Source organism: Trichechus manatus, unplaced genomic scaffold (assembly GCF_000243295.1).
Source record: "Trichechus manatus latirostris isolate Lorelei unplaced genomic scaffold, TriManLat1.0 scaffold00038, whole genome shotgun sequence".
NCBI lineage: Eukaryota > Metazoa > Chordata > Mammalia > Sirenia > Trichechidae > Trichechus > Trichechus manatus.
The window spans coordinates 14,685,746-14,707,063 of record NW_004443974.1 but is presented as its reverse complement, the minus strand read 5'-3'; the positions used below and the strand labels follow the sequence as shown (position 1 = coordinate 14,707,063).

General features: G+C 55.1%; 1 protein-coding gene across 1 annotated transcript in view; it reads right to left on the bottom strand.

Annotated features, from left to right (window-relative positions):
* The window catches only part of HMCN2 (hemicentin 2), a 168,191-nt gene that overhangs the window by 66,724 nt on the left and 80,149 nt on the right, over nt 1-21,318 (bottom strand). Inside the window, exons 26-42 of the mRNA XM_012555391.2 lie at nt 20,624-20,878; nt 19,708-19,794; nt 15,148-15,342; nt 14,005-14,135; nt 13,598-13,745; nt 13,012-13,138; nt 10,174-10,328; nt 8,838-9,116; nt 8,347-8,625; nt 7,487-7,595; nt 7,127-7,296; nt 6,099-6,253; nt 5,583-5,679; nt 4,755-4,850; nt 3,641-3,817; nt 2,212-2,369; nt 1,095-1,218 (exon numbers count right to left, since the gene is read on the bottom strand). Coding sequence (XP_012410845.2) covers nt 1,095-1,218; nt 2,212-2,369; nt 3,641-3,817; nt 4,755-4,850; nt 5,583-5,679; nt 6,099-6,253; nt 7,127-7,296; nt 7,487-7,595; nt 8,347-8,625; nt 8,838-9,116; nt 10,174-10,328; nt 13,012-13,138; nt 13,598-13,745; nt 14,005-14,135; nt 15,148-15,342; nt 19,708-19,794; nt 20,624-20,878 — 2,742 coding nt within the window. The remainder of the gene's footprint in view (nt 1-1,094; nt 1,219-2,211; nt 2,370-3,640; nt 3,818-4,754; nt 4,851-5,582; nt 5,680-6,098; nt 6,254-7,126; nt 7,297-7,486; nt 7,596-8,346; nt 8,626-8,837; nt 9,117-10,173; nt 10,329-13,011; nt 13,139-13,597; nt 13,746-14,004; nt 14,136-15,147; nt 15,343-19,707; nt 19,795-20,623; nt 20,879-21,318) is intronic.

The following is a 21,318-nucleotide window of genomic DNA, read 5'->3' as shown; positions in this document are numbered from 1 at the left end:
AGAAAATGTTCTACATTCTACCTTGGTGAGTAGTGTCTGGGGTCTTAAAAGCCTGTGAGCGGCCATCTAAGATACTCCACTGGTCTCATCCCTTCGGCAGCAAGGGAGAAGGAAGAAAACAAGATACAAGGGAAAGATTAGTCCAAAGGACTAATGGACCACAACTACCACGGCCTCTACCAGACTGAGTCCAGTACAATCAGATGGTGCCCAGCTACCACCACTGACTGCTCTGACAGGGATCACAACAGAGGGTCCTGGACAGAGCTGGAGAAAAATGCAGAACAAAATTCTAATTCACGAAAGGAGACCAGACTTACTGGCCTGACAGACTGCAGAAACCCTGAGAGTATGGCCCCGAGACACACTTTTAGCTCAGTAATGAAGTCACTCCCGAGGTTCACAATCCAACCAAAGAGTAGACAGCCGCATGAAACAAAATGAGACTAATGGGGCACAACAGCCCAGGGACAAGGACTAGAAGGCAGGGGGGGACAGGAAAGCTGGTAATAGGGAACCCAAGTTTGAGAAGGGACAGTGTTGACATGTTGTGAAGTTGTTAACCATTGTCATAAAACAATGTGTGTACTGTTCAGTGAGAAACTATTTGTTCTGTAAACCTTCATCTAAAGTACAATACAAAAAAAAAAAAAACTTGAAAAAAAAAAGAAGGCAGGGTTGGAACCCCAGGTCCACCACAGTCAAGAGTCTGTTCCTAGCCATCACCCCCACACTGCCTTTCCAGAATGCACTTTCCCCATTGGACCCACAACAGTGGGGATGCAGGGCCTCCTGGGTCTTGGCCTGGTGCTCCTCCTGCTACTTCATGCTCCTTCCACCTTTCCCCCAAACACAGAGCTCCTGGTTATGCAGGGCTGCTGCCCAGAGCCCGCTTGCTCACCATGGGGGTGCTCACACACAGGGAGAGAAGGTCTCTGCCACATGAAGCAGCCACAGTCTCAGGCCACTGCAAATAGCGAAACCCTTTGTGGCCTGCTGCCCTCTCTTCCTCTGGATGTAGCGAGGGTTGCCCCGGCCCACCTTTCCAGAGCTGTTGGCCTAGACCACGCAGGCTTCCCGGGCCTTAGACTCACTGTGGACTTGCAGGACGACATCCCGACGGTCCTCGCCCACTGCACTCACGGCCACACAGGAGTAGCTGCCAGAGTCGGAGGCCCGGGCACTGGCCAAGGTGAGGACCCGGCCGCCAGGGAAGACCTGTGCCCCCAGAAGAAAGCCCTGATTAGGCTGGACGTCCGCTGTCACACACGTCAAAGGGCAGCAGCCACACACTCACAAGAAGGCCCTGCTGACTGGCATGCCTGGGCAGCCCGCTCAAGACCTCCAGAGACCCCCAGAATGCAAGAAAACCATGAGCTTACACCAGTCCTCAGGTATAACCTCTGCCAGCTGGCAGGCCACTTACACCAGCCTTCAAGAGTCCACTATGGTGGCTACTCACCACCATATGTGGCTAGTGAACCCTTGAGATGCGGCCAGTCCGAATTGAGATGAGCCATACGTGTAAACTACACAACCAATTTCAGAGTTAGTATGAAAAGAAGAATGTGAAATGTCTCATTTATGCTTTTTCATGTTGATCACATGATGAAATGATCATATTTTGGCTACATTGGATTAAATAAAATGTATTATTAAAATTGGCTCCCCCTGTTTCTCTTAACTTATTGTTGTTAGTTGCTGTGGATTCGATTCCAACTCACAGAGATCCCATGTGACAGAGCAGAACTACCCCATAGGGTTTTCTTGGCTGTAATCTTTACAGAAATGCAGAAGTGCTATGTGTGTTTGAACCGCTAACCTTTCGGTTAGCAGTCAACTGCTAAACCGTTTTCAGCACCGTGGCTCCTTAATATGGCTACTGTTGTTGGGTGTCGTTGAGTTGATTCGGACTCAAAGAGACCCATGTGTCAGAGGAGAACTGTCCCATAGGGTTTTCTTGGCTGTAGTCTTTACAGAAGCAGATCGCCACATCTTTCTCCCGCAGCTACTAGAAGATTTTAAATTACACATGTGGCGAGAATTGTTTCTGTTGAACACTGCAGCTCTGGACCTCTCTGTGCCTCACAAGCAGCCCCTCCTTCCTTCCTCCAGCCAATGCCTCTGGGCTGTCACTGCCTGTCCCTCACCCCTAAGCTCCTATGGAGGGAGGCACCAGGGAGGTGAACCAGGATCTCCAGCTCTACTGACCTGGAGGCCGGGTGTCCCTGCAGCAGACACGGGATTTCCATCCTTCAGCCACATCAGTGTGGGGCTGGGGACTCCAGTGGCATTACAGGTCAGCCGAACAGGGGTGCTGAGGAGCACGGGGCCCAGCAAGCTGGGTGGCAGAGTGATGTGCGGAGGCACTGCAGGGTGGGGACCACACAGAGCCGCCCGCTGAGCTGGGGTGAAGCAGGTGGCCCCAGATGTGCTCCCTTTGAAGGAGCAGCCTTGCCCCCTCCAAGCACCTCCACAGGAGTGGTGGCACCAAAAAAGCACAGGGACAGCTGCTTGGGAGACGGCATGCCACTCCATAGTTCTCAATGATACTTTGAGGCTTCTACAGACAGGAAACTGAGGCTCCAGAGGGGCCATCACCTGCCCAAGCTCAACCAGCTAGGCCGCGGCAGAATCGGCACTTGAACTTGGGCCTTTTGGTTAGGATGAGGTCATTTACTGCGGGGGTGTGGTGAGGTAACAAGGAGCTGAGGATCCGCTGGAGAGGTTCTGTTTCCCATCTCAGAGATATCAGCCCTTCTTCAGCAGGAAGCAGTCAGAAGATTCAGTCATATCCGGGAGGCAAAAGCCATGATGCCCAGGGTCCTAGCCACCTGCCCAGTCACCCACTGCTCTTAGGATAAAGACCCAACTTCTCCCTATGGCCCACGAGGCTCTTGAGGTCCAGCCTCCATCTGGCCAGCAGCACTGCCCTGCCCCCTCCTCTCTTTGTTTTATAAGCTCCAGCTTCTCCAGTCTCCTTTCTGTTCCTCAAATTCCCCAGGTTTCTCCAGCCTCAGACCTCGGGTTAAGCATCTTGGTCTCAAAGATGCCTCCCAGACTCGCCAAGCCAGTCTGCCCTGGTTACAGGCACTCCGAGCAGCCTGCACCTCACCTGTCTAGCTCTTATCACACCTGACATGAAACAATGATTTGGGGAATTATCTAATTATTATATCCTCCAATAGACTGAAAGATCCTGGGTCTGTCTTGCTCAGGGCTGCAGCCTTTGGGTCTTACCCAGAGCATGTACTCAATGAATGTGGTTGGATAGAAGATGGATAGATGAACAAATGGATGGAGGGATGGGTGAATGGACAGATGAACAGTTAGATGGGTGGTTGGAGGGCTGGATGGAAGAATGGTTAGATCAATGGATGGACGGTTGGATGCATGGATGAATGGAGAGTTGGATCAATGGATAGATTGTTGGATGTCTGCAAAGATGGATAGATGGCTGGCTGACTGGGTGGGTGGGTGACTGGCTGGCTGGCTGGCTGGCTGGCTGGATGGATGGATGGATGGATGGATGGATGGATGGATGGATTGATGGATGGATGGATGGATGGACTATTGTTCAACAAATAGATGGAGAGACAGCTTTCTGAACAAGGATCCCTCCAGTCCCAAGGCAGCTTACCATTGACCCGCAAGCCATAATGCAGCTCTGTGCTGCCCGCCACATTGGATGCCACGCAGCGGTAGCTCCCAGCATCAGAAAGCTGGGCTCGCTCAATGAGAAGAACTCTCCCATCAGCTGATACCGTCACTCCTGTCCTGGCGGAGACAAGCTGGTGGCCCTTGAACCAGGAGACATCTGGGGAAGAAAAACAGAAAAATGTCAGGGATCCTGCCAGTCTTTCAAACTCTGCCAGTGCTACAGGCATTCAGGAGAGGCTTCCAAGGTGGCCACATGGTCTGCCTTTATTCCAGGCACTTAAGAAAGCTAGAGTTCTCCGGGAAGAGGGGCAGGGTGTGGAACAGCAGTGTTACCTGAGACAGGACAAAGGGCAGAGAGGAAGCCCTATGGGATAAAGGGTGGGACACCAGGAAGAGGGAGAGCCATGCCCAGCCTAGCACCCCTCATGTCTTCCCTTTGCCAGGAGATCATCTCACCAGGGAGAGCTTTGGGGGAGACCATGGTCCACTCCAAAATGGCAGCCTCACAAATCAGAATAGGACCTTTGTATCTTCAGCTTCTTTACCTTCTGCCAGGGCCCATCCCAGAACCCAATAGATGTCTCCCTTGGGATGGGCAAAGACACCTCCCCCAGGGTTCACCTACCCCAGGCAAAACAGGGTGGACGTGGTTCGGATGAGACACAGCACATGGGTCCTCCTTCTGGACCCATGATAAGCCCAGACCCGTCCTGTAGGCAGAGCACCTGCGCCTAGACCCATGCTCCCTGCCCCTCCTTAAACTGTTGGTTTAGAGAAGAGGCCAGCCAGATGGTGACTTGGAGGCCATGGGCCTCTGCCCCTGTGAAGCTGCAAACTCTGAGTAGAAGCCCCTCAGATTTGCTTCAGCCACCAGTGCAAAGGCTCTGGGCCCCAGCAGTGACCTGCACATATTGGGCATTGGATATACAGCTACTGTGAAGGAGAAGGGGAAAATAGAAGAAATAGTGGGAAGGGCCTGATGATCTCTCCTGGTTATGTCCCCAGGCAGAGTGATGCCTGGGGAACTTCCAGTCTCATTAGATGGGGAATTGGGCTAGCTGGAGGAGGCTTTCAGCCAAAAGAAGGGGTCTTACCAGGAGGGGGCACACCTGAAGCCAGACACTCCAGGGCCACCGAGGCATTCTCCAGCACTGCCTTGTTGACTGGACCTGGCTCAATGTTGGGAGGCACTAGGGGGAGATAAAGAGACCCTGGGGGAAGTTCAAATCTCAGCCATTCCCGATGCCTTTCCCCTTCCTCCTAAAGAGTCCTGGGCAGCAAGGGCTCTAAATTGGCTCCAGTCCGCTGACTGAAGCAGTACACTCCTGGAACCCAAGCCCAAGGGCAATTGGCCCCAATCTCCGTTACAATGGTACGACAAGAACAGTCCCAGTGCCCAGCTCCCCAGGAACAGCCAATGTGCACAGCGGGGACAGGATCCTACTCAGCTGTGAGAAGTGAGAAGTGCAGGGATTCACCTACATAGGCAAGGACACAAGTGAACCAAAAAATGCATGAAAAGAGCCAAGGCAAATATAAACATGGGTAGGGACTACAATGAGGGATCCCATAGAAAACAAGTGGAAGGGGCCACAGAGCAATAGCTCACACTTTAATTTTATGACTTTCTACTTCTTCTAAAGTGCATGACTATGATTTAAACTCCTCCCCACAATCCAGCAAAAAAAGAGGAAGACCCTCAATGAGATGGATTGACACAGTGGCTGCAACAATGGGCTGAAGCATAACAATAATCGTGAGGATGGTGCAGGACCGGGCAGTGTTTCGTTCTGTTGTACATGGGGTCGCTATGAATCAGAACCCACTTGTTGGCACCTAACAAGAACAACAACACAACCCACCCCAGCCCAAGGGCCCTCAAGGGATCACCCGTCATCTGGGGCCCTGGGTCATGTCCTCACCCAAGACCTTTAGTGTTAAGTCCCTCTTGCTCTCCCCAGCCAGGTTGGTGGCGACACAAGTGTAGACACCTTCGTCCCTCAGGCCTGCTTTCTCAATCTGGGGGGGAAGGAGGAAGGAAAGAGTGTGCGCCTTGGGGATGTGAGTACAGGGAACCAAACAGAACATGGCAAGTGGCCAGGCTACTGCTGACCTCCAGGGGGTCGAGTTTAGTTCTGGGGGTAGAGTTGTGAGCCGAGCACTCAGGAGTCTAGAGGATTCTGCTGACCTTGGGCATGCACCCCCGCCCCATTTTCTCCCTTCTGTAGCTGCAGCTCCTGGGACCTGGAATAGTCCAAGGACCCATCCCCTCTTCAGGTCCAGCATCCCCAGGGTCTACTGATCTCCCAGGTAAATGAGGACTGTGCCTACCCTACCCCCAGGCTGCCAGGGCTCCCCTCAGAGTCTCAGGGACCCCAAGAAGTGGCCCCTCCACCCGCGCCCAGCTGTCCCACCAGCCCTAGGGCCCCTGTACATACCTGCAGATTGCCCCCCAGGACTGCCAGGGCCACCCCATCCTTCCACCAGCGGAGGCTCGGGGCAGGCACCCCAGTCCCTATGCATTGGAGGGTCACTTGCTGCAGGAAAGTGGCTGTGATGTTCTCACCCCCGATGATGTCGACCGATGGGGGCTCTGGCCAGGGCAGAGGCGGGGAGGTCCCAGGTCAGGGTCAGCAGGGGTGCAGTGGGCACCCATGAACCCCCTCAGTGCCCAGGGAGCTAAGGAGTTGGCATTTCAGGGTTGGCCAAGGGCTGGCCTCTAGCCTCCTCCCAAACCTGCCTCTCAGACACCAGCTTAGGGAAAGAGCTGCAGACTGGGAGCCAGCACTTTAGACATTCTCTGAACCAACCAATCCAGCCATTTATTCCTATGTGCATAGAGCATCTGCTCTGAACCCATATCTGCACTGGGCACAGGGACACAGCAGAGCATGACAGCTACTGGACTGTCCTCTCAGAGCTCACAGAGCTGGGCAGCCGAGATGGACAACTAAGCAATTCCACTACAGTGGGTGACAGGCTGTGGCCATGACAGACTAGGCAGAGTCAACATGGTGAAATCGAGGAAGGCTTCCTGGAGGAAGGGGAGCTTTAGCACTGACCTGAAAGATAAGGAGGAGTTAGGCAGGCAGAGAAGGAGGAAGAATGTTCCAGGCAGAGGAAACAGCATACACAAGACTCAGAGGTAAGAGAGAGAGAGCTGACGTGTTGAAGGAAGTTAAAGAAGTTCTGCATGGTCAACACAAAGAGAGCAAGTGGTGAGGAAGGAGGCTGGAGAGGGGAGCAAGGGCCTATGGGCTGGACAAGACAGATGACAAGTGTGATAACTAACTGAGGCCTGTCACTCACACCCTACCTTTCTGTGGAGAACCAGGAAGTCCAGCCCCGAAACACTGTCCACAGAAGACAGGCCTCATACCCCTTCCAGGCCTGCCAAGGGCATAGATGGCCATAGCCCTGGCATCTCAGCCAGCCCACAGCCCCAGAAGCCCAGACGCCTGCTCACCGTGTACAGACACCTCCACCTCTGCCCCAGCAGTGCCTGCCTCGTTGGTGGCCTGGCAGGCAAAGAGGCCTGCGTGGCCTTGATCCACGTGGTCGATGTGCAGTGTTGCCCCCTGCAAGGATACCTGTACCCCGGCCAGCTCCTCGGTGGGGTGGCCATTCTGCAGCCACCTGAGGTGGGTGGGGAGGAGGCATCAGCCTGAGAGAGGGAGGGCAGGGCCGGGCAGGGCAATCCAGGCAGCTTCGCAGTATCCCCACCTACCTTTTTCATACTCCAGGGAAGAGGGGTACTTCTCCCTGCCCCATCCACACCCAACTCTACCCCCCACCTCTAGCCCAGGCCTCACCACCCCTTACGCACTGGATAGTGGGCACCGGGGAGCCTGAGGCCTGGCAGGGCAGTTCCAGGGGCTGTCCAACGATGGCGGTCACCTGGCCCAAGCCTTCAGCTACTAGGATCTGCGGGGGCACTGTGGGCAGGACCCACCATCGGGTGTTTAGAGCTGAGCAAACCCTAGCCTACAGCCTTCCCAAGCCCCCACTGCCCTCAGGGGAAGAAGGCCCAAGCCCCTCACCTCATGCTTCAAGTTTCCCCATAAGTGCTCCTCCTCCAGAAGGCCTTCCAGGACCACCCCAAGGCCGGGTGAAGACCCCATCTGACTCCCCCACTGGCTTGGGCCTGCTCATTTAATGCCCATCTCCCCACCAGACCAAGGGTTCCCCAGGGGCAGGAGTCCCATCGCCCTTGTTCCCACGTTATCTCCAACACCAAACCAGGCAGCTCACAACAGATGCTTGATAAATGCCTGTCAAATGAAGGAAAAGGCAGGCAAAGGCCCCGCGCACCCCATCCCTGGGGCCAATAGCTTGGGGCCTCAGTAGTTCCTGATGAATGGCCATTCCACAGGCATCTCCTGAAAGGCAGAAACGATGCCCTCCGTCCTGCCTGGTGGACCCAGCACAGAGTCCTGGGCAAGTGCAAGGGCCCTTGATACCGGGCTCTGTGCCAACCCTGCCCCCTCCTAGCCCTGTGGGATCCCCAGCCCAGGTCTCAGTGTCTCTGTCTGTTGCACACAATGGGGGACACTGGCTCTTCTCCTCCACCCTCCATGCCCTCAGGAGGCTGCGAGGGAACAAGCACACAGTAGGTGTTCAATTAGTGCTGGGAGAAGGGCCCACAAGCCCAGATGGCTGTGGGTGGGCCAGGCCTGAGGGGCTCACCCTGCACCTCCACCAAGTACTGCAGCACAGCCTCCCCGGCAGGGCTGCCGGCCACACAGCTGTACAGGCCTCCGGATGTCTCCCCCAGGCTCTCCAGCCGCAGCGCGCCTCCTGCCTCCAGCCATGTCGCATTGCTCTCTGCCACAGGCAGCCCCTCGTGGTGCCAGGAGAGGGTGGGATGTGGGTGACCTCTGGCCACACATTCCAGCACCAAGGGCCTCCCAGCCACAGCCTTCACCACACGTGGTCCTCCATCAGCACCCTCGATGGTGGGTGGGACTAGGGAAGAAGCACGGGAGCTGCTCAGGGACCACAGCCCGATACAAGCCTGCTCTTGGCCCAGGAGCCAATGTCCAGCCAGCCAGCCCACTAAGCCTAGGTAAGCCCCTCGTTGACCCCAGCCCATGTGAAATACTTCCCTCTCTCACCTCCACTAGCTGAAACCCCCTGTTGAGACATCCCCTCCACAGCTGCAACCCCAGCCCACTCACCATAAACCTCCAGCCTGGTGGCCTTCTCGGCTGCCCCCACAGCATTGCTGGCCTTGCAGGTATAGACGCCGGCATCTGAGCCCTGGGCCCTCCCCAGCTGCAGCTGCCGGCCACCCCTGGTGTAGACTGCCTTGACGCTGATGGGGAGTGGGACCCCATCCTTGAACCAGGTGATGTCGGGAGCAGGGGCTCCCCGGGCCTCACACAGGAACCGTACTGGGTGGCCCTCCATGACAATCATCTCACTGGTCTCATTGGAGCCCCAGATGGTGGGAGGTGCTGAGGAGGACAAGGTGGGGGGGAGGCAGTCACAGGGAGCTCCCAGAGGTGTCTGGCGTCCTCCCCGAGAGTGGCAGGCACATGCCAGTGGGCCAAAAGCACAGTCCCACGTCCCAAGTCTTCTACCACAGGGGTGGGAAGGTATGGGGGGTGTGGGGAGAGTGAGGACCTGGGGGCCAGATAGAGGGCCATCTCAGGACTTGCTGATGTGGGAAGCATGGTCAGTCATCACAGGAGGGGAGAGGGGACATAGGTTCAGGCTCTGGACCCCACTCTGCCTCTAACTCACTGTATAGCCCAGAGTAGGTCATTTCCCCAATCTGGGCCTCAGTTTCCCCATCTGTAAAGTGAGGGGGTGGGCTAGATCAGGGCTTCCCACAGGGCAGGTCACACACCACTGGTGGCACCCAAGATGATTTTAGGTGACACATGGGCATGGCATGAAATAACACTGAGTCTCAAAAGCAAAAAGCTAGGCCCTTTCCAAATCTCCTTCCATCCTGATTATGACAAGGGAAGGGCTCCGTTTGATGTTATGTCCTTAACTTTTCTAGCACTTTCTACTCTCCCCTCTTCAGCCGAGGGCACAGGCATGGACTCGAGGACCTCTGCAGGCAGCTCACACAGCAGGAATTTACCACATTGCTCTCACGCTGCATTTGTTTTTAGTTCCCTTCCATTAATGCCATGTGGCCCTGGTTTTCCACTTATAGTTGAAATAGGAAATATCCTTTTAAATAAATGTGTTTCAGTGTAAAGAAGTGACTTGATTTAAAGAAAAAGTTAAAAAAAAAAATCATACCAAGCGCTTTCAGATAGTAAAACGTGTGTGGCAGGGATGGGAAAAACTGGGACTGGTTAGAGTTCCCTCTGGGCTCCCCACCCCGGCTTCCTTGGCCTGGGAGGCTCCCCCAAGGGCCCCCATTTCTGCCATTATCCTTCTTCCAAGGAAGCAGCAGCCAAGCAGGCAGCCAGGCAGGAAGCTTTGGGAGTCACCCATGGCACGGATTTGAGGGGGCCTAGGGTCTGGGCAGGGGCCCGGAGGGGCAGGGCTCACTGTGCACTCTGAGCTGGAAGTCCTTGGCCTGCTGGCCGGCTGGGCTGAAAGCCACGCACTGGTACTGCCCCTCGTCCCCCAGGTGACCGCTGGTGATCCTGAGAACCTGGCCGTCCTCCCAGAGCTGGACATGAGGGTCTTCCAGAAGGATGGGTCTGGGGAGATGGTCAAGAGAAAACCATCAGTGAGGCCAGGCCCCGGCAGGGGCAGGCTGTCCAGAAGGGAGCTCAGTGGAGCCTCAGCAAACCTGGGCAGGGACCAGAAACTCTGCTGCCCTCCATGGCCAGGCAGGGGCAGTGGAACAACAGGGGGTGGAGGTGGGCCCTGGAGACACAAGCAGTGCAGCCACCTGTGGGCCTCAACAGGGCCAGGACTAACAGGCTAAAGCAAGTAAGGAAGTGCTTGCTCTTAGGATCATGCAAATGCCTCCTTGCCTCCCCTCTCCCAGGCCTGGGCCTCAAATTAATAGGTTCTTAAACTCCTACTGAACCTGCAGGGTCAAAGCAGATCACTGGTTGCTTGGGGCTAAGTGGGGAGCCAGGGATCGACCACGGACAAGCACAGGGGAACTTTTGGGGGTGATAGAAATGTTATAAAACCGATTTGTGGTGATGGTTGCACAACTCTACAGATTTACTAAAAACCATTAAACTGGATATTTACAGTGGTTGAGTTTTATGGTACATAAATTATGCTCCAGTGAACAGTTTTAAAACTAAAAAAACAAAATTTAAAAACCTGCCTGCCAAGTGAAAGCTGTTTGCAGGCCACGGTTGACCTGGCCCCTCCAGTCTGTGAGTCCTGGTCAAAAGGCTTCCATTCCCTCCCATCCACCTAGAGAGTGAGCACACCCAGGGGCTAGGCCCAAACCCCTTCAGCCTGGCATTCAAGCAGGGGGTGGTCCCACTTAAAAAAAAAAAAAGGAGTTTTCATCAAGTTGATTTTGACTCATACTAACCCATGTGTGTCATAGTAGAACTGTGTTCTGTAGAGTTTTCAATGGCTAATTTTTCATTTAGCAGCTGAATGCATTAACAATTTGTACCACCCAGGGACTCCTGGCCCATTATACAGATAAGAACACTGAGTCACAGAGAGGTTAAGACTCTGCCTCTGTACTATTGGGCTCATGTGGGTTCCTTCCATCTTATCTCCTACAGCTCCAGGCACAGCCTGGACTCTATTCCCAGTCATGACCTGTGCACTTACACCTCTACACCTTTGCCCATGCTGTTCCCCCCACCTACAGTGCCCTGTCTTGCCTTTAGCCTCTCCAAGTCCTACCTGGCTGTTAAAGACTAGTTCAAGGCATACTTCATCCTAGTGATTCTCAGAACAGTATATGGGGTGCAAAGCATGGGCCACGGAGCCAGACACACAGGGCTCCAATCCTGCCTCTACTGCTGACCCTGGGTGACTGCAGGCAGCTTACCTAACCTCCTTGTGCCTGGGTTTCTGCCTCAGCATAAGTGGGAATATCCCACTGCTAGTCCTTACCCCCGGAGCCCTGGTGGCACAACAGTTACGCCCTCAGCTGCTAACTGAAAGGTTGCCAGTTCAAACCTACCTAGCAGCTCCAAGGGAGAAAAGACCTGGCAATCTGCTTCCATAAAGATTATAGGCAAGAAAACCCTAGGGGGCATTTTACTCTGTCATTTGGGGTTGCTATGAGTCGGAATCGACTCGACGGCACCCAACAACAACAGTCCCCACCCCCTGAAAACGCTTGCTTGGGTTTGTCTCCCCCATAGTCCCAGAGCCCACGAGGGAGGAACGGGGACAGCTTTGCTCACGGCTCTCTCCCCTGTGGCCAGCACCGGGCGTGGCACACAGGAAGTACTCTGTCAGCATTAAGTCGACTTTCATTTTCACACTATGGCACAGCTGCTTTAATAATAACGAAAATGTTCGTAAAAAGGAAGTCCGAAAACAACTCACAACAGCCAAAAAGTGGAAACTACCCAAATGCCCTGCAACTGGGGAATGGATAACAAATGTGGTATAATCACACAGTGGAGTACTGCCGTTGTTGTTAGGTGCCGTCAAGTCGGGTCCGACTCAGAGCGACCCTACAGGACGGGGTAGAACTGCCCCATAGGGTTTCCAAGGAGCGGCTGGTGGATTTGGACTGCCAACCTGGTTAGCAGCCAAGCTCTTAACCACTGCTCCACCAGGCTCCAAATGGAGTGTTACTCAGCCATAAAAAGGAGCGAGCCACTGATACATGCCACAGCACGATGAACATTGAAAACAGGATGCTAAGTGAGATAAGTCAGACACAAAAGGCCACGAATTGTCTAATTCTACCTATATGATGTTTCCAGAATAGGTGAATCCATAGCGACAGAAAATGGATTAGTGGTTGGCAGGGACTGGGGGTGGGGGAAGTGGAGAGTGACTGCTCATGGGTGTGGGGTTTCCTTTTGGGGTGATGAAACGTTCTGGAACTAGACAGAAGTGATGGTTGCCCAACATAGGGAATTTACTAAAGGTCACTGAATTGTACACTTGAAAATGGTTAACTTTGTGACAGAATTTTGCCTCAACAAAAAAGAAGAGAGAGATGAAGGAGGGGGAAGAAGGCTGCGTGAAGGGCTGTCAACATGGAACGTCTGCTGAGATGTGAGCGGAGGGCCAGCCTGGGCGATCTCAGGGCCGGGGACGGAAGGGGCTTGGGATGCCCTGTACCTGGGCACCAGGGCTCTGCCGCGCACTGTGAGGTGGGTACAGTGCCCGTCAGGTTTCCTCTGCCCCCCAGAGTCCAACCTCCCAATGGCCCCCATGCACCCCGCCAGGCCTGGGCACCACCTCCATGCCACCCGCCAGGGGGCCACTCACTGCCCGTCCTTGGTCCACTCCACCTGGGGCGTGGGGACCCCAGAAGTCCAGCACTCCAGCTCCACCTCTCCACCTGCCAGGCCCAGCACCTCCTGGGCAGTCCCCGCTCCGAGCAGAGACGGCGGGGCTGGGAGCAACAGGGATAAGGGGTGAAAACTCCCCAAACTCGCTAAGCCCCTCCTCCAGACGATGCTTTGCATGTGCGGGGTGCCCCCCCTACGTGGTACATTCTTCCCATCGCCTCATTCTTCAAGGAGCTCTTCCAGACCCCTGGGCTGGATTGGGCCCTTGCACTGTGCTTTCTTGGTAGAATATAACACCTTTTTGTAGCTCTAACACAACTGTAATGACTTGATTAATTGCATGATTGTCTAATGTCTTCCCCCACCCCTTAGTTCTGTGAGGCAGAACCTGGTCTGTGAGGTCCCCCTGGCCCCTGCTCTCAGCACAGGGCCTGGCACACAGTAGGTGGTCAATACAATAGTTGAACACACAAGGGAAGGGTGCAGGGCCTCCAGCCATCCTGTCACCTCACCCCACCCTTGCAAAGTCTGCCTTCTTCCTTTGGCCCCCGGGGTTCACTCACTGAGCACCAGGAGCTCGAAGTCCCTCACGGCCGTCCCGGCCTGGTTCTCGGCCCAGCAGGAGTAGAAGCCAGAGTCACCCTCCTCTACCCTGGGGAAGTGGAGGGACCGGGCCCCATCCAGGAGGTGGTGGCTGCCAGCCTCAGGGATCTGGGTGAACGAGGCCAGAGGGAGCTGGTGAGCCACCCACTTTAGTGATAAGGTGCCCTACCCGCTCCACCATGCAGTCCCCCAGACTTCATCATGAGACTACAGTCCCCACAAACCCGTATCGCACTTCCCTGCCATCCCCAAAGCCACCTGTCACAGTCTCACCACCATACCGTGGAACGTATGGAGAACACCTGTCCAGAAGGTCCGCCCCTATGCAGATCCCACCCCCAGCTGTCTGCCCCAGGGGGTCACCCACCAGCTGCCCATCCTTGAGCCACTTGACCTCGGGGGCAGGAAAGCCATTCGCATCACACTGCAGTGTCAGGGACTGCCCTGCCATGCCCGACACGTTGGTCTTGAGTCCGTCCTCCCGGATGCTGGGGGGCACTTGGGGAGCAAGAAGCAGAGAAGCTGCCCCTGCCTCCCCCCCCCCCCCCGCAGAGCCACATCCACTTGGACCTAGCCTGGGCCATTCTCTGTGGCCTGGACGGGAAGCCCTGTCTCCCTCCCCGCCCCCAGATTCACTGGGCCCGTCACCCCAGCTCCTGGTGTGGCTGTGGCCTCGGGGAGCCCTGCAGGCCTGGGGATGCTACATCTCTCAAGATTCAAACAGGAGGCCATGGCAGCCTTGCTGGGATGGGCACACCCTCGGTTGACCAAGCCACTGGTGCTGCCCTCTCTGACATTCCGCTTTGCAAGATACTGGGACCCCTGGCTCCACCCTGTCCTCACACCCAGCCTGTCGTCACAGTCCCCGGGAAGGCCCCACCCTGGTCTCCTGAGTCAGAATTCAAAGCATGGGCGTGTCTTTGTAACAAACTGCCTGAGCAATTCGTTAGATGGTGACTGGGGTGGCTGGTCACGGGAACTACAAGGTGACCATTAAGAGCCGGTAAAACTGACCGAGGCTCAGATTCAGCCTATTGGCAAGGACAGCCCCCACCCACTGTGCCTGTGTGAAGGTAAAGGGGCAGAGCTCCCCTCCCTCCATACATCCTGGAGGTGGGCTTTGAGGCTCTCCATTAAAATGGGGCTCGTTTTAAAATCAATTCACCTATTAGACCCTTTTAAAATCCATTTATGGAGTTCCAGGTGGTTCCCCATACACTGTCTCCTTGGGGATCTCTCTGGGGAAGGGGGTGCACCCAGTGCAACCTGCCGCTCACCCAACATCCCCAAATGCTCCCCTCTCTAGGTTCCCAGGAGCAGGGACACGCAGCCTTCCCTTGCAGTGAGCTCTCGGGCCCTGGGGAGCTGGCACTGCCACCTCTGGGCACCCCAGTGTGTCCCCAGGCCCTGGCATCCTAGAGGCCTCTGGCCAGACTGGGCCATAGGAGGTGAGTACAAGCAATCCCACGTTGCCACTGCCTGGCCCCCCAGCTCTGGGGACCCTGCTCACCAAAGACCACCAGCTTGGCCCTCCTGGACGTGGAGCCTGCCTCATTGATGGCCTGGCACTCGTAGTCCCCGCTGTCAGTGGGCGAGACTGAGGCCAGGAACAGAGACCCTTCATCCAGCACTGCTACACCTGGCCGGCCACGCAGGGGCTCCACAGACAGGCTCTTCCGCCACGTGACCTGTGGCTTAGGCGTGCCTGGCAGGGCACACAGGGTCATCAGCACCAAACATACCTTCCCAGCTCCCGCTGTTCCCCCACATGTCTCCTCCTTTGCAAACGTCACCAACCCTTCAGTACACAGGTCCAGGCACCTCTCTCACCTCCAGGCTGGGAGAAGCAGCTGCCCTGAGAACCACCTCCCCACCTCATGCTGCACGTCCACACTCGTCCCGTCTCTCGAGGGGCCCGCAAGCCTATTCTCCATTTCCCTTCTCAGTGAGGCCCCATCAGCCTACCTCATTTAGAGCTGCACCCCCACCTAGCACTCCTAGCCTGTAATTTTTGTTTTGAGGGTGATTTTCCCATCACCTCCTACTTTCTAACCTGCCGAGGAATGCACTTCGGTCTTTATTTTTTGTTGTCTCTCTCCCCTCCATGAGATTCCACAAGAACCTGTCTGGTTACCTGCTGTACCCCCAGCCCCAGGGCAGTTCCTGGCACGTAGTAGGTGTGCAGCTGAAACCAGATGCTGTCACATTGACTCTAACTCATGGTGACCCCATATGCTTTCTCTTTTTTTAATTTTCTTTTATTTTTGTTGTTGTCGTTGAGAATATACATAGCAAAACATACACCAAGTCAACAATTTCTGCATGTACAGTTCAGTAACACTGATTACATTCTTTCAGTTGCCCAACCATTCTCACCCTCTTTTTCTGAGTTGTTCCTCCCCCATTAACATAGACTCACTGCCCCCTAAGGTTCCTATCTAATCTTTCTAGTTGTTGTTGTCACTTTGAGCCCATACAGACTGTTCTTAAAAGAGCATAATGCTCAAGGCAGACTATTTTACTAGTTAAGCTGAACTATTGTCTGGTTTTAAGAAAACTTCAGGCGGTATTTTCAGTTTACTGTTTAAAGATTATCTTAGGACAAAGTTTCAGGGGTTCATCCAGCCTCCATGGCTCCAGAAAGTCTGGAGTCCATGAGAATTTGAAATTCTCTTCTGCATTTTCCCCCTTTTGATCAGAATTCTTCTATAGAATCTTTGATACAAATGTTCAGTAACGATAGCCAGGTACCATCCAGTTCTTCTGGTCACGGCAAAGAAAGCAATTGTTCATGGGGGCAATTAGCCACATATTCCATTTCCTCCACTCTTGACTCTCCTTCCTCTGTTACTCCAGGGTAATAGGGACCAATTGTTGTGCTCCACAGGGTATTCAACAGCTGATGTTTTGGAAGTAGATTGCCAGGCCTTTCTTCTAAGGTGCCTCTGCTTGGACTCCAACCTTTTGGTTAGCAGCTGAGTGCATTAACCATCTGCACCACCCAGGGACTCCAGATGTGCAGAAACCTCTGCTAATTGAATGAACAAATGAAGGAGCCTGCTGTGCTCTGTGCCCTGCATTATGCCATCGGATGAACTTAGCACACAGTGGTGGTCACTTTGCTGGCCACACCCCCAGCCCCTCTGTGAGTGGCACAACTCCCATGGATTCCCTCCTGGGACACTCCTCATGCTGGACTGCCCACCGTCTATCTATCTCTGCCCCCAGCCTGTCAGCTCCACAGGGCCTGGCGCACAGTGGGTGTGCAACGTGTGGTCACCCCATGTGGCTGTGCGTACATCCATCTCTCTGAAACCCCAGCCCCTCAAGTAGGGACTGGCACACATTAGGTCTTCACACTGGTGTTGAATGAATAGTCCAGCCATCCAAGCAGCACACACACAGGTGAGAGGCAGAGCTGCCTCGTGGTCACAGCAGGGTTTGGAGGGCACGACCTGTGTGAGTTGCAGCTCCGCCCGACCTGCCCAGCCCCCAGGACGGCAGCAGCCACACTTGAACTCTGCACACTCAGCCCTCCCCTGCCTTCTTATCTCCTCTAACACTGGGTAGGGGTCTGTCAGACATCAGGGCTGCACCCCCAGACTCACGGGTCAGCACCCTCTGCCCCTCCATCACACTGCACCCATCGTTTCTGCCATCACCAGGCATCAGGACTCCCAATAATTGCTAATACTAATTATCACTAATAACACCCCTCACTTTATCTGCCATCTCTCTGGCAGCGTGGGGCACCCTTTGAAGACAAATTCTCTCTTTCATCCTCTCCGCTGGGAGGGAAGAAGGGGCTCTTGGAGGTAGGCATGAGCCAGCCTGTTTAGGTGGACATTGGAGGAGGGAGTCGAGACGTGGCACCCGAAGGCATCCTAAGCATCACCTCTTTCAGGAGGTTCCCCTGCCTTACTCCACCCTACACGGACACCTCCCACCTTAAAGTGCTGGAAACTCTTTTCCTGTTTGGTACTTGCCTCTGGTGTGGGGGGAAGGGCTCAGGGCCTGGGGGCCTGTATTCATGGCCACTCACTTTCTGTGTGTCTTTGGGCCAGTTACTTAATCTCTGTGCCTGTCTTCTCATAGAATCCTCTGCCATTTTCCTTTGTATTGCCCAGCATGCTGGCTGGACAGCCTCACTCCCAGGGCCCTGCTCTCAGCACTTGAGACACACACACGTGCACACACACACACACCCCTCCCAGCTCCTTCAGCTTCTCCCTGAGATCTCATCCCACCCTCATCCTTCCCACCACCCAGGGAACTTGGGCTTCAGAGCTGTTGGGGCTATAAGGGTCCATCTGGACCAGCTGCTGGCCTGGAGGGGGACTGGGTTTTCAATGCTAGAACTTTTTTTTTCTTTTTAAATGCAAAAACCCTAACCTGTAAAATAGTTCTAACTGCAGAAGTTCCCTGAAGCACTGTGAAGGGAAGATTCCACGAGCCACAGAGCTGCAGCTGAAAACCACTCAGCTCACTACTCCCTCCCCATGTTACACAGATCAAGCGAGGAGCAATGATTCGTCCAAAGTCAGCAACAAGGGCAGTCACCTGCTTAAAAAGGAAGGTCAAGGGCTCATCGTGGTCAGGGGGAGGGAGTGTTTATCTGGCGGGGGCTTGGGTTATGCTGACAAGGCTGAACGCTGGACAGGCCCCTGACTGGCCAGGGCTGAACCTGGGGACTGTGGGCAGCGGGAGAGTACAAAGACAGCAGGAGGCCTGTGCTGGTGGCTCCCACCTCCCACCTCCGCAGAGTAGAACATTTGCTTGCTATTATCAGAGAGTGACACAAGGTGGCGCCATGGTCAAGGGCCTGGAACCTTGGGGCCACTCCAGCATGGGCAGCTGTAGTCAGGGGAACCTGCAGATTTCCAGAGCTTCATCCGGGGTGCCTGCCTCCTGCCCAGGATGTGGTGGGCAGCTGGTCACCACCCATCCCTGAGCTAGAGCTGGCCCCTGTCTTCCCTGCCTCCCCCTCTGTCCTGTCCCAGGGACTCCCTGGGAGCCCTGAAGCAGGAAGAGGCAGAGCTGAGACTAAAACCAGCTTTCCTGGCTCCCGCCAGGGCGTTTCCTATCCTGCTGCTTGCTACCCATTCACCCACCCTTCTAGGGGATGCCACCCAATCACAGGGAGGCAGTATGCCCTCAAGAGACAAGAAGCTCACAAGTCAGTTAGGGAAACAGAAAATGCCCACATATGAGCCTAAACCCAAAAGAAGCAATTCGGTCAGGGAGTGGGATCAGCTGGGTGGGCAGGGAGGCTTTACAGAAAAGTGGTGTCATTCATTCCACACATTTCCCCGAGTTCCCACAGCACACCAGGCACAGTGCTGGGACCTGGAAAACTTACGCTTTCCCACCAACTTGTCCCAGCACTGGTAGTACCCCACTATACAGAAGAGGAAACTGAGGCTCAGAAAGGTAATGCAAATTGCCCCAAGTTACACAGGCAGGAAGGGTTGAAGCAGGGTTCAAGGCTGAGCAGTTAATGGCAGAGGTATCCATCTCGGCTCCACGCTGCATTGCTACCCCAAAGGGGGCCCCAAAGGGCTGGTTTACCCAGGACTGAGTGAATCCATCCTCCATGAGCAAGTCTGGGGCTTGGGAAGAGGCAGGGGCTACCAAGCCCCAACACAAGGACCCTTGGGCCTTCCTCAGCCTTGGTTGTCACAATCCCCCAGATGCCCTGCCTTGGGTCTCCCCCAGCAGACACAGAGGGGCACAGGGCTAAAGGGACAGGCAGGGCTGGGGTCAAACCAGACCACACTCTGTCATCACCACCTGACTGTTTGACCTCAGGCAAGTCACATAGCCCCTCTGTGCCTGGTTGCCCGAATAAAAGGGAGCTAATCTAATACCCATCCTATAGGGTGATCGATGGGATGCAACACCTGGGTTCACCCTGGCAAGCAGCAAGGACCGCATAAGCCTCCATAATTCATGGGTACTACCCACAGTGTGTGATCCAGGGCACTGGAATGTGGACTGGCGGGGGGAGAGGGGGACTCCTCCCTAGCCCGGCCCACCCCTCACCTCCACAGCTCACCCTGGCCCGTTTTACCTCTGACAGGGCACGGCAGGCTGGCATTCTCTCCGGCCACTCGCTCCAGCAGGCCGCTGGGCTCCTCGGCCCCCCAGTGCGGTGGCTCTGGTGGGAGGTGACATGACCACGCTCAATCTCCAGGACCCACGGGTTGGCACTCCCCAAGGACCCTGGGCTAGCAGGGAGAGCATCTCCTCTCCAGAATCCCAGTTGGGCATAAGGAGGGGCACAAGCCGCATGGTCTGGCCCACAGGGCCAATGGAGCTGGCTTGCCTCCTGAAGGACAAGTCCCCAGGGCCACAACCCCACAGAATGGAAGGCTGAGCTTGGTTGAGTTCCCAACCACAAGGGGCTCCTTTCCAGCAGTGGCTTTGCAACTTCATTTTAAATTAATAAACATTTATATTTATAATAGTGAAAAATGCTAGCACCATTGATCCAGAACTTCCTATGCTCCAGGTGCTTTACACACATTCTCTTGCTGACCTTCACATATTATTGGACACATTTTACAGATGAGAAAACTAGAGGTCAGAGAGTGTAAATGACTGGCTTGTGGCTGCCCAGCTAGTAAGCGGAAGAGGCTGGACTTGGGCTCACTAGCCCAGAGTGCCTTCTGACCACCCCCTGAACTCAGAAGCCTGACAGATCACAGGCCTGTGGGGAAGGAGAACAGGGAATCCCCTGGTGGTGGCTAGAAGGACCTACCTAGTACCCACTGGGCTGACCAAGGCTCTCAGATACCTGCCCTGCCTAACAGCTGCACTCAGAGGGCATGGGGGCTCTGTGCCCAGGGAAGTCCCAGAGAGGGCAAGGGCTCTGACCCCAGGAAGGAAGGTGACAAGCCCGGAGCAGCAGACAAGCATCTCATAAGTCTAAGCTGTGGTTGGAGGGAGATGGGGTGAGGCAAATTCTGGGGTTCAGGGAGACTCACCCAGCACTCTGAGCTCCAGCTCCCACGCATCCACCCCAGCGCTGTTGGAGGCCTCACAGCGGTACATCCCAGCATCAGAGACTTTGATGGCGGCAAAGTGGATGGAGCCCTTGGGCACCTGGTCCTGCAGGGCCACGCTGTCCTTGGACCAGCTCAGCTGAGGCTCCGGGTTGCCCTCAGCCATGCAGTTCAGGTCCAAGGCTTCACCCACCAGCACCTTCAGCACACGTGGGCCCAGCTGCACCTGAGGGGGGACTGACAGGGCCACGGGAGGGGTCAAGGCAGGGGATCCCAGACCCTCGGCCCATGGAGACAGCATTGCCTGCAGCAGGGCCCCCCACACCCCTGCACATCACCGACCAGCAACATTACCACTGTGGGGGGCAATCCAAGGCCGCCGACTCTCTGCTTTGTCAAGAAGAGACATTAGGACACCCTATTTCTGGACCCCCAAAAGTGAGTAGTGTCTGGCCTTTTACCCACACACACTCTCATGAATCACTCGCTCATCGAGGCTTAACTTGTTTACCAGACTCTCTTGAGGACCAACACCTGGAAGCTTCCAGCTCAGTGCACACATGGGGAAACTGAGGCCCAGAGTGGGGAGAGACGGGCTCAAAGTCACACAGCAAGGTCGAGAGGGAGAACACACAGAGGAAGCTCAAAGCCCATGACTGGGTGAGATGGCTCAGCCC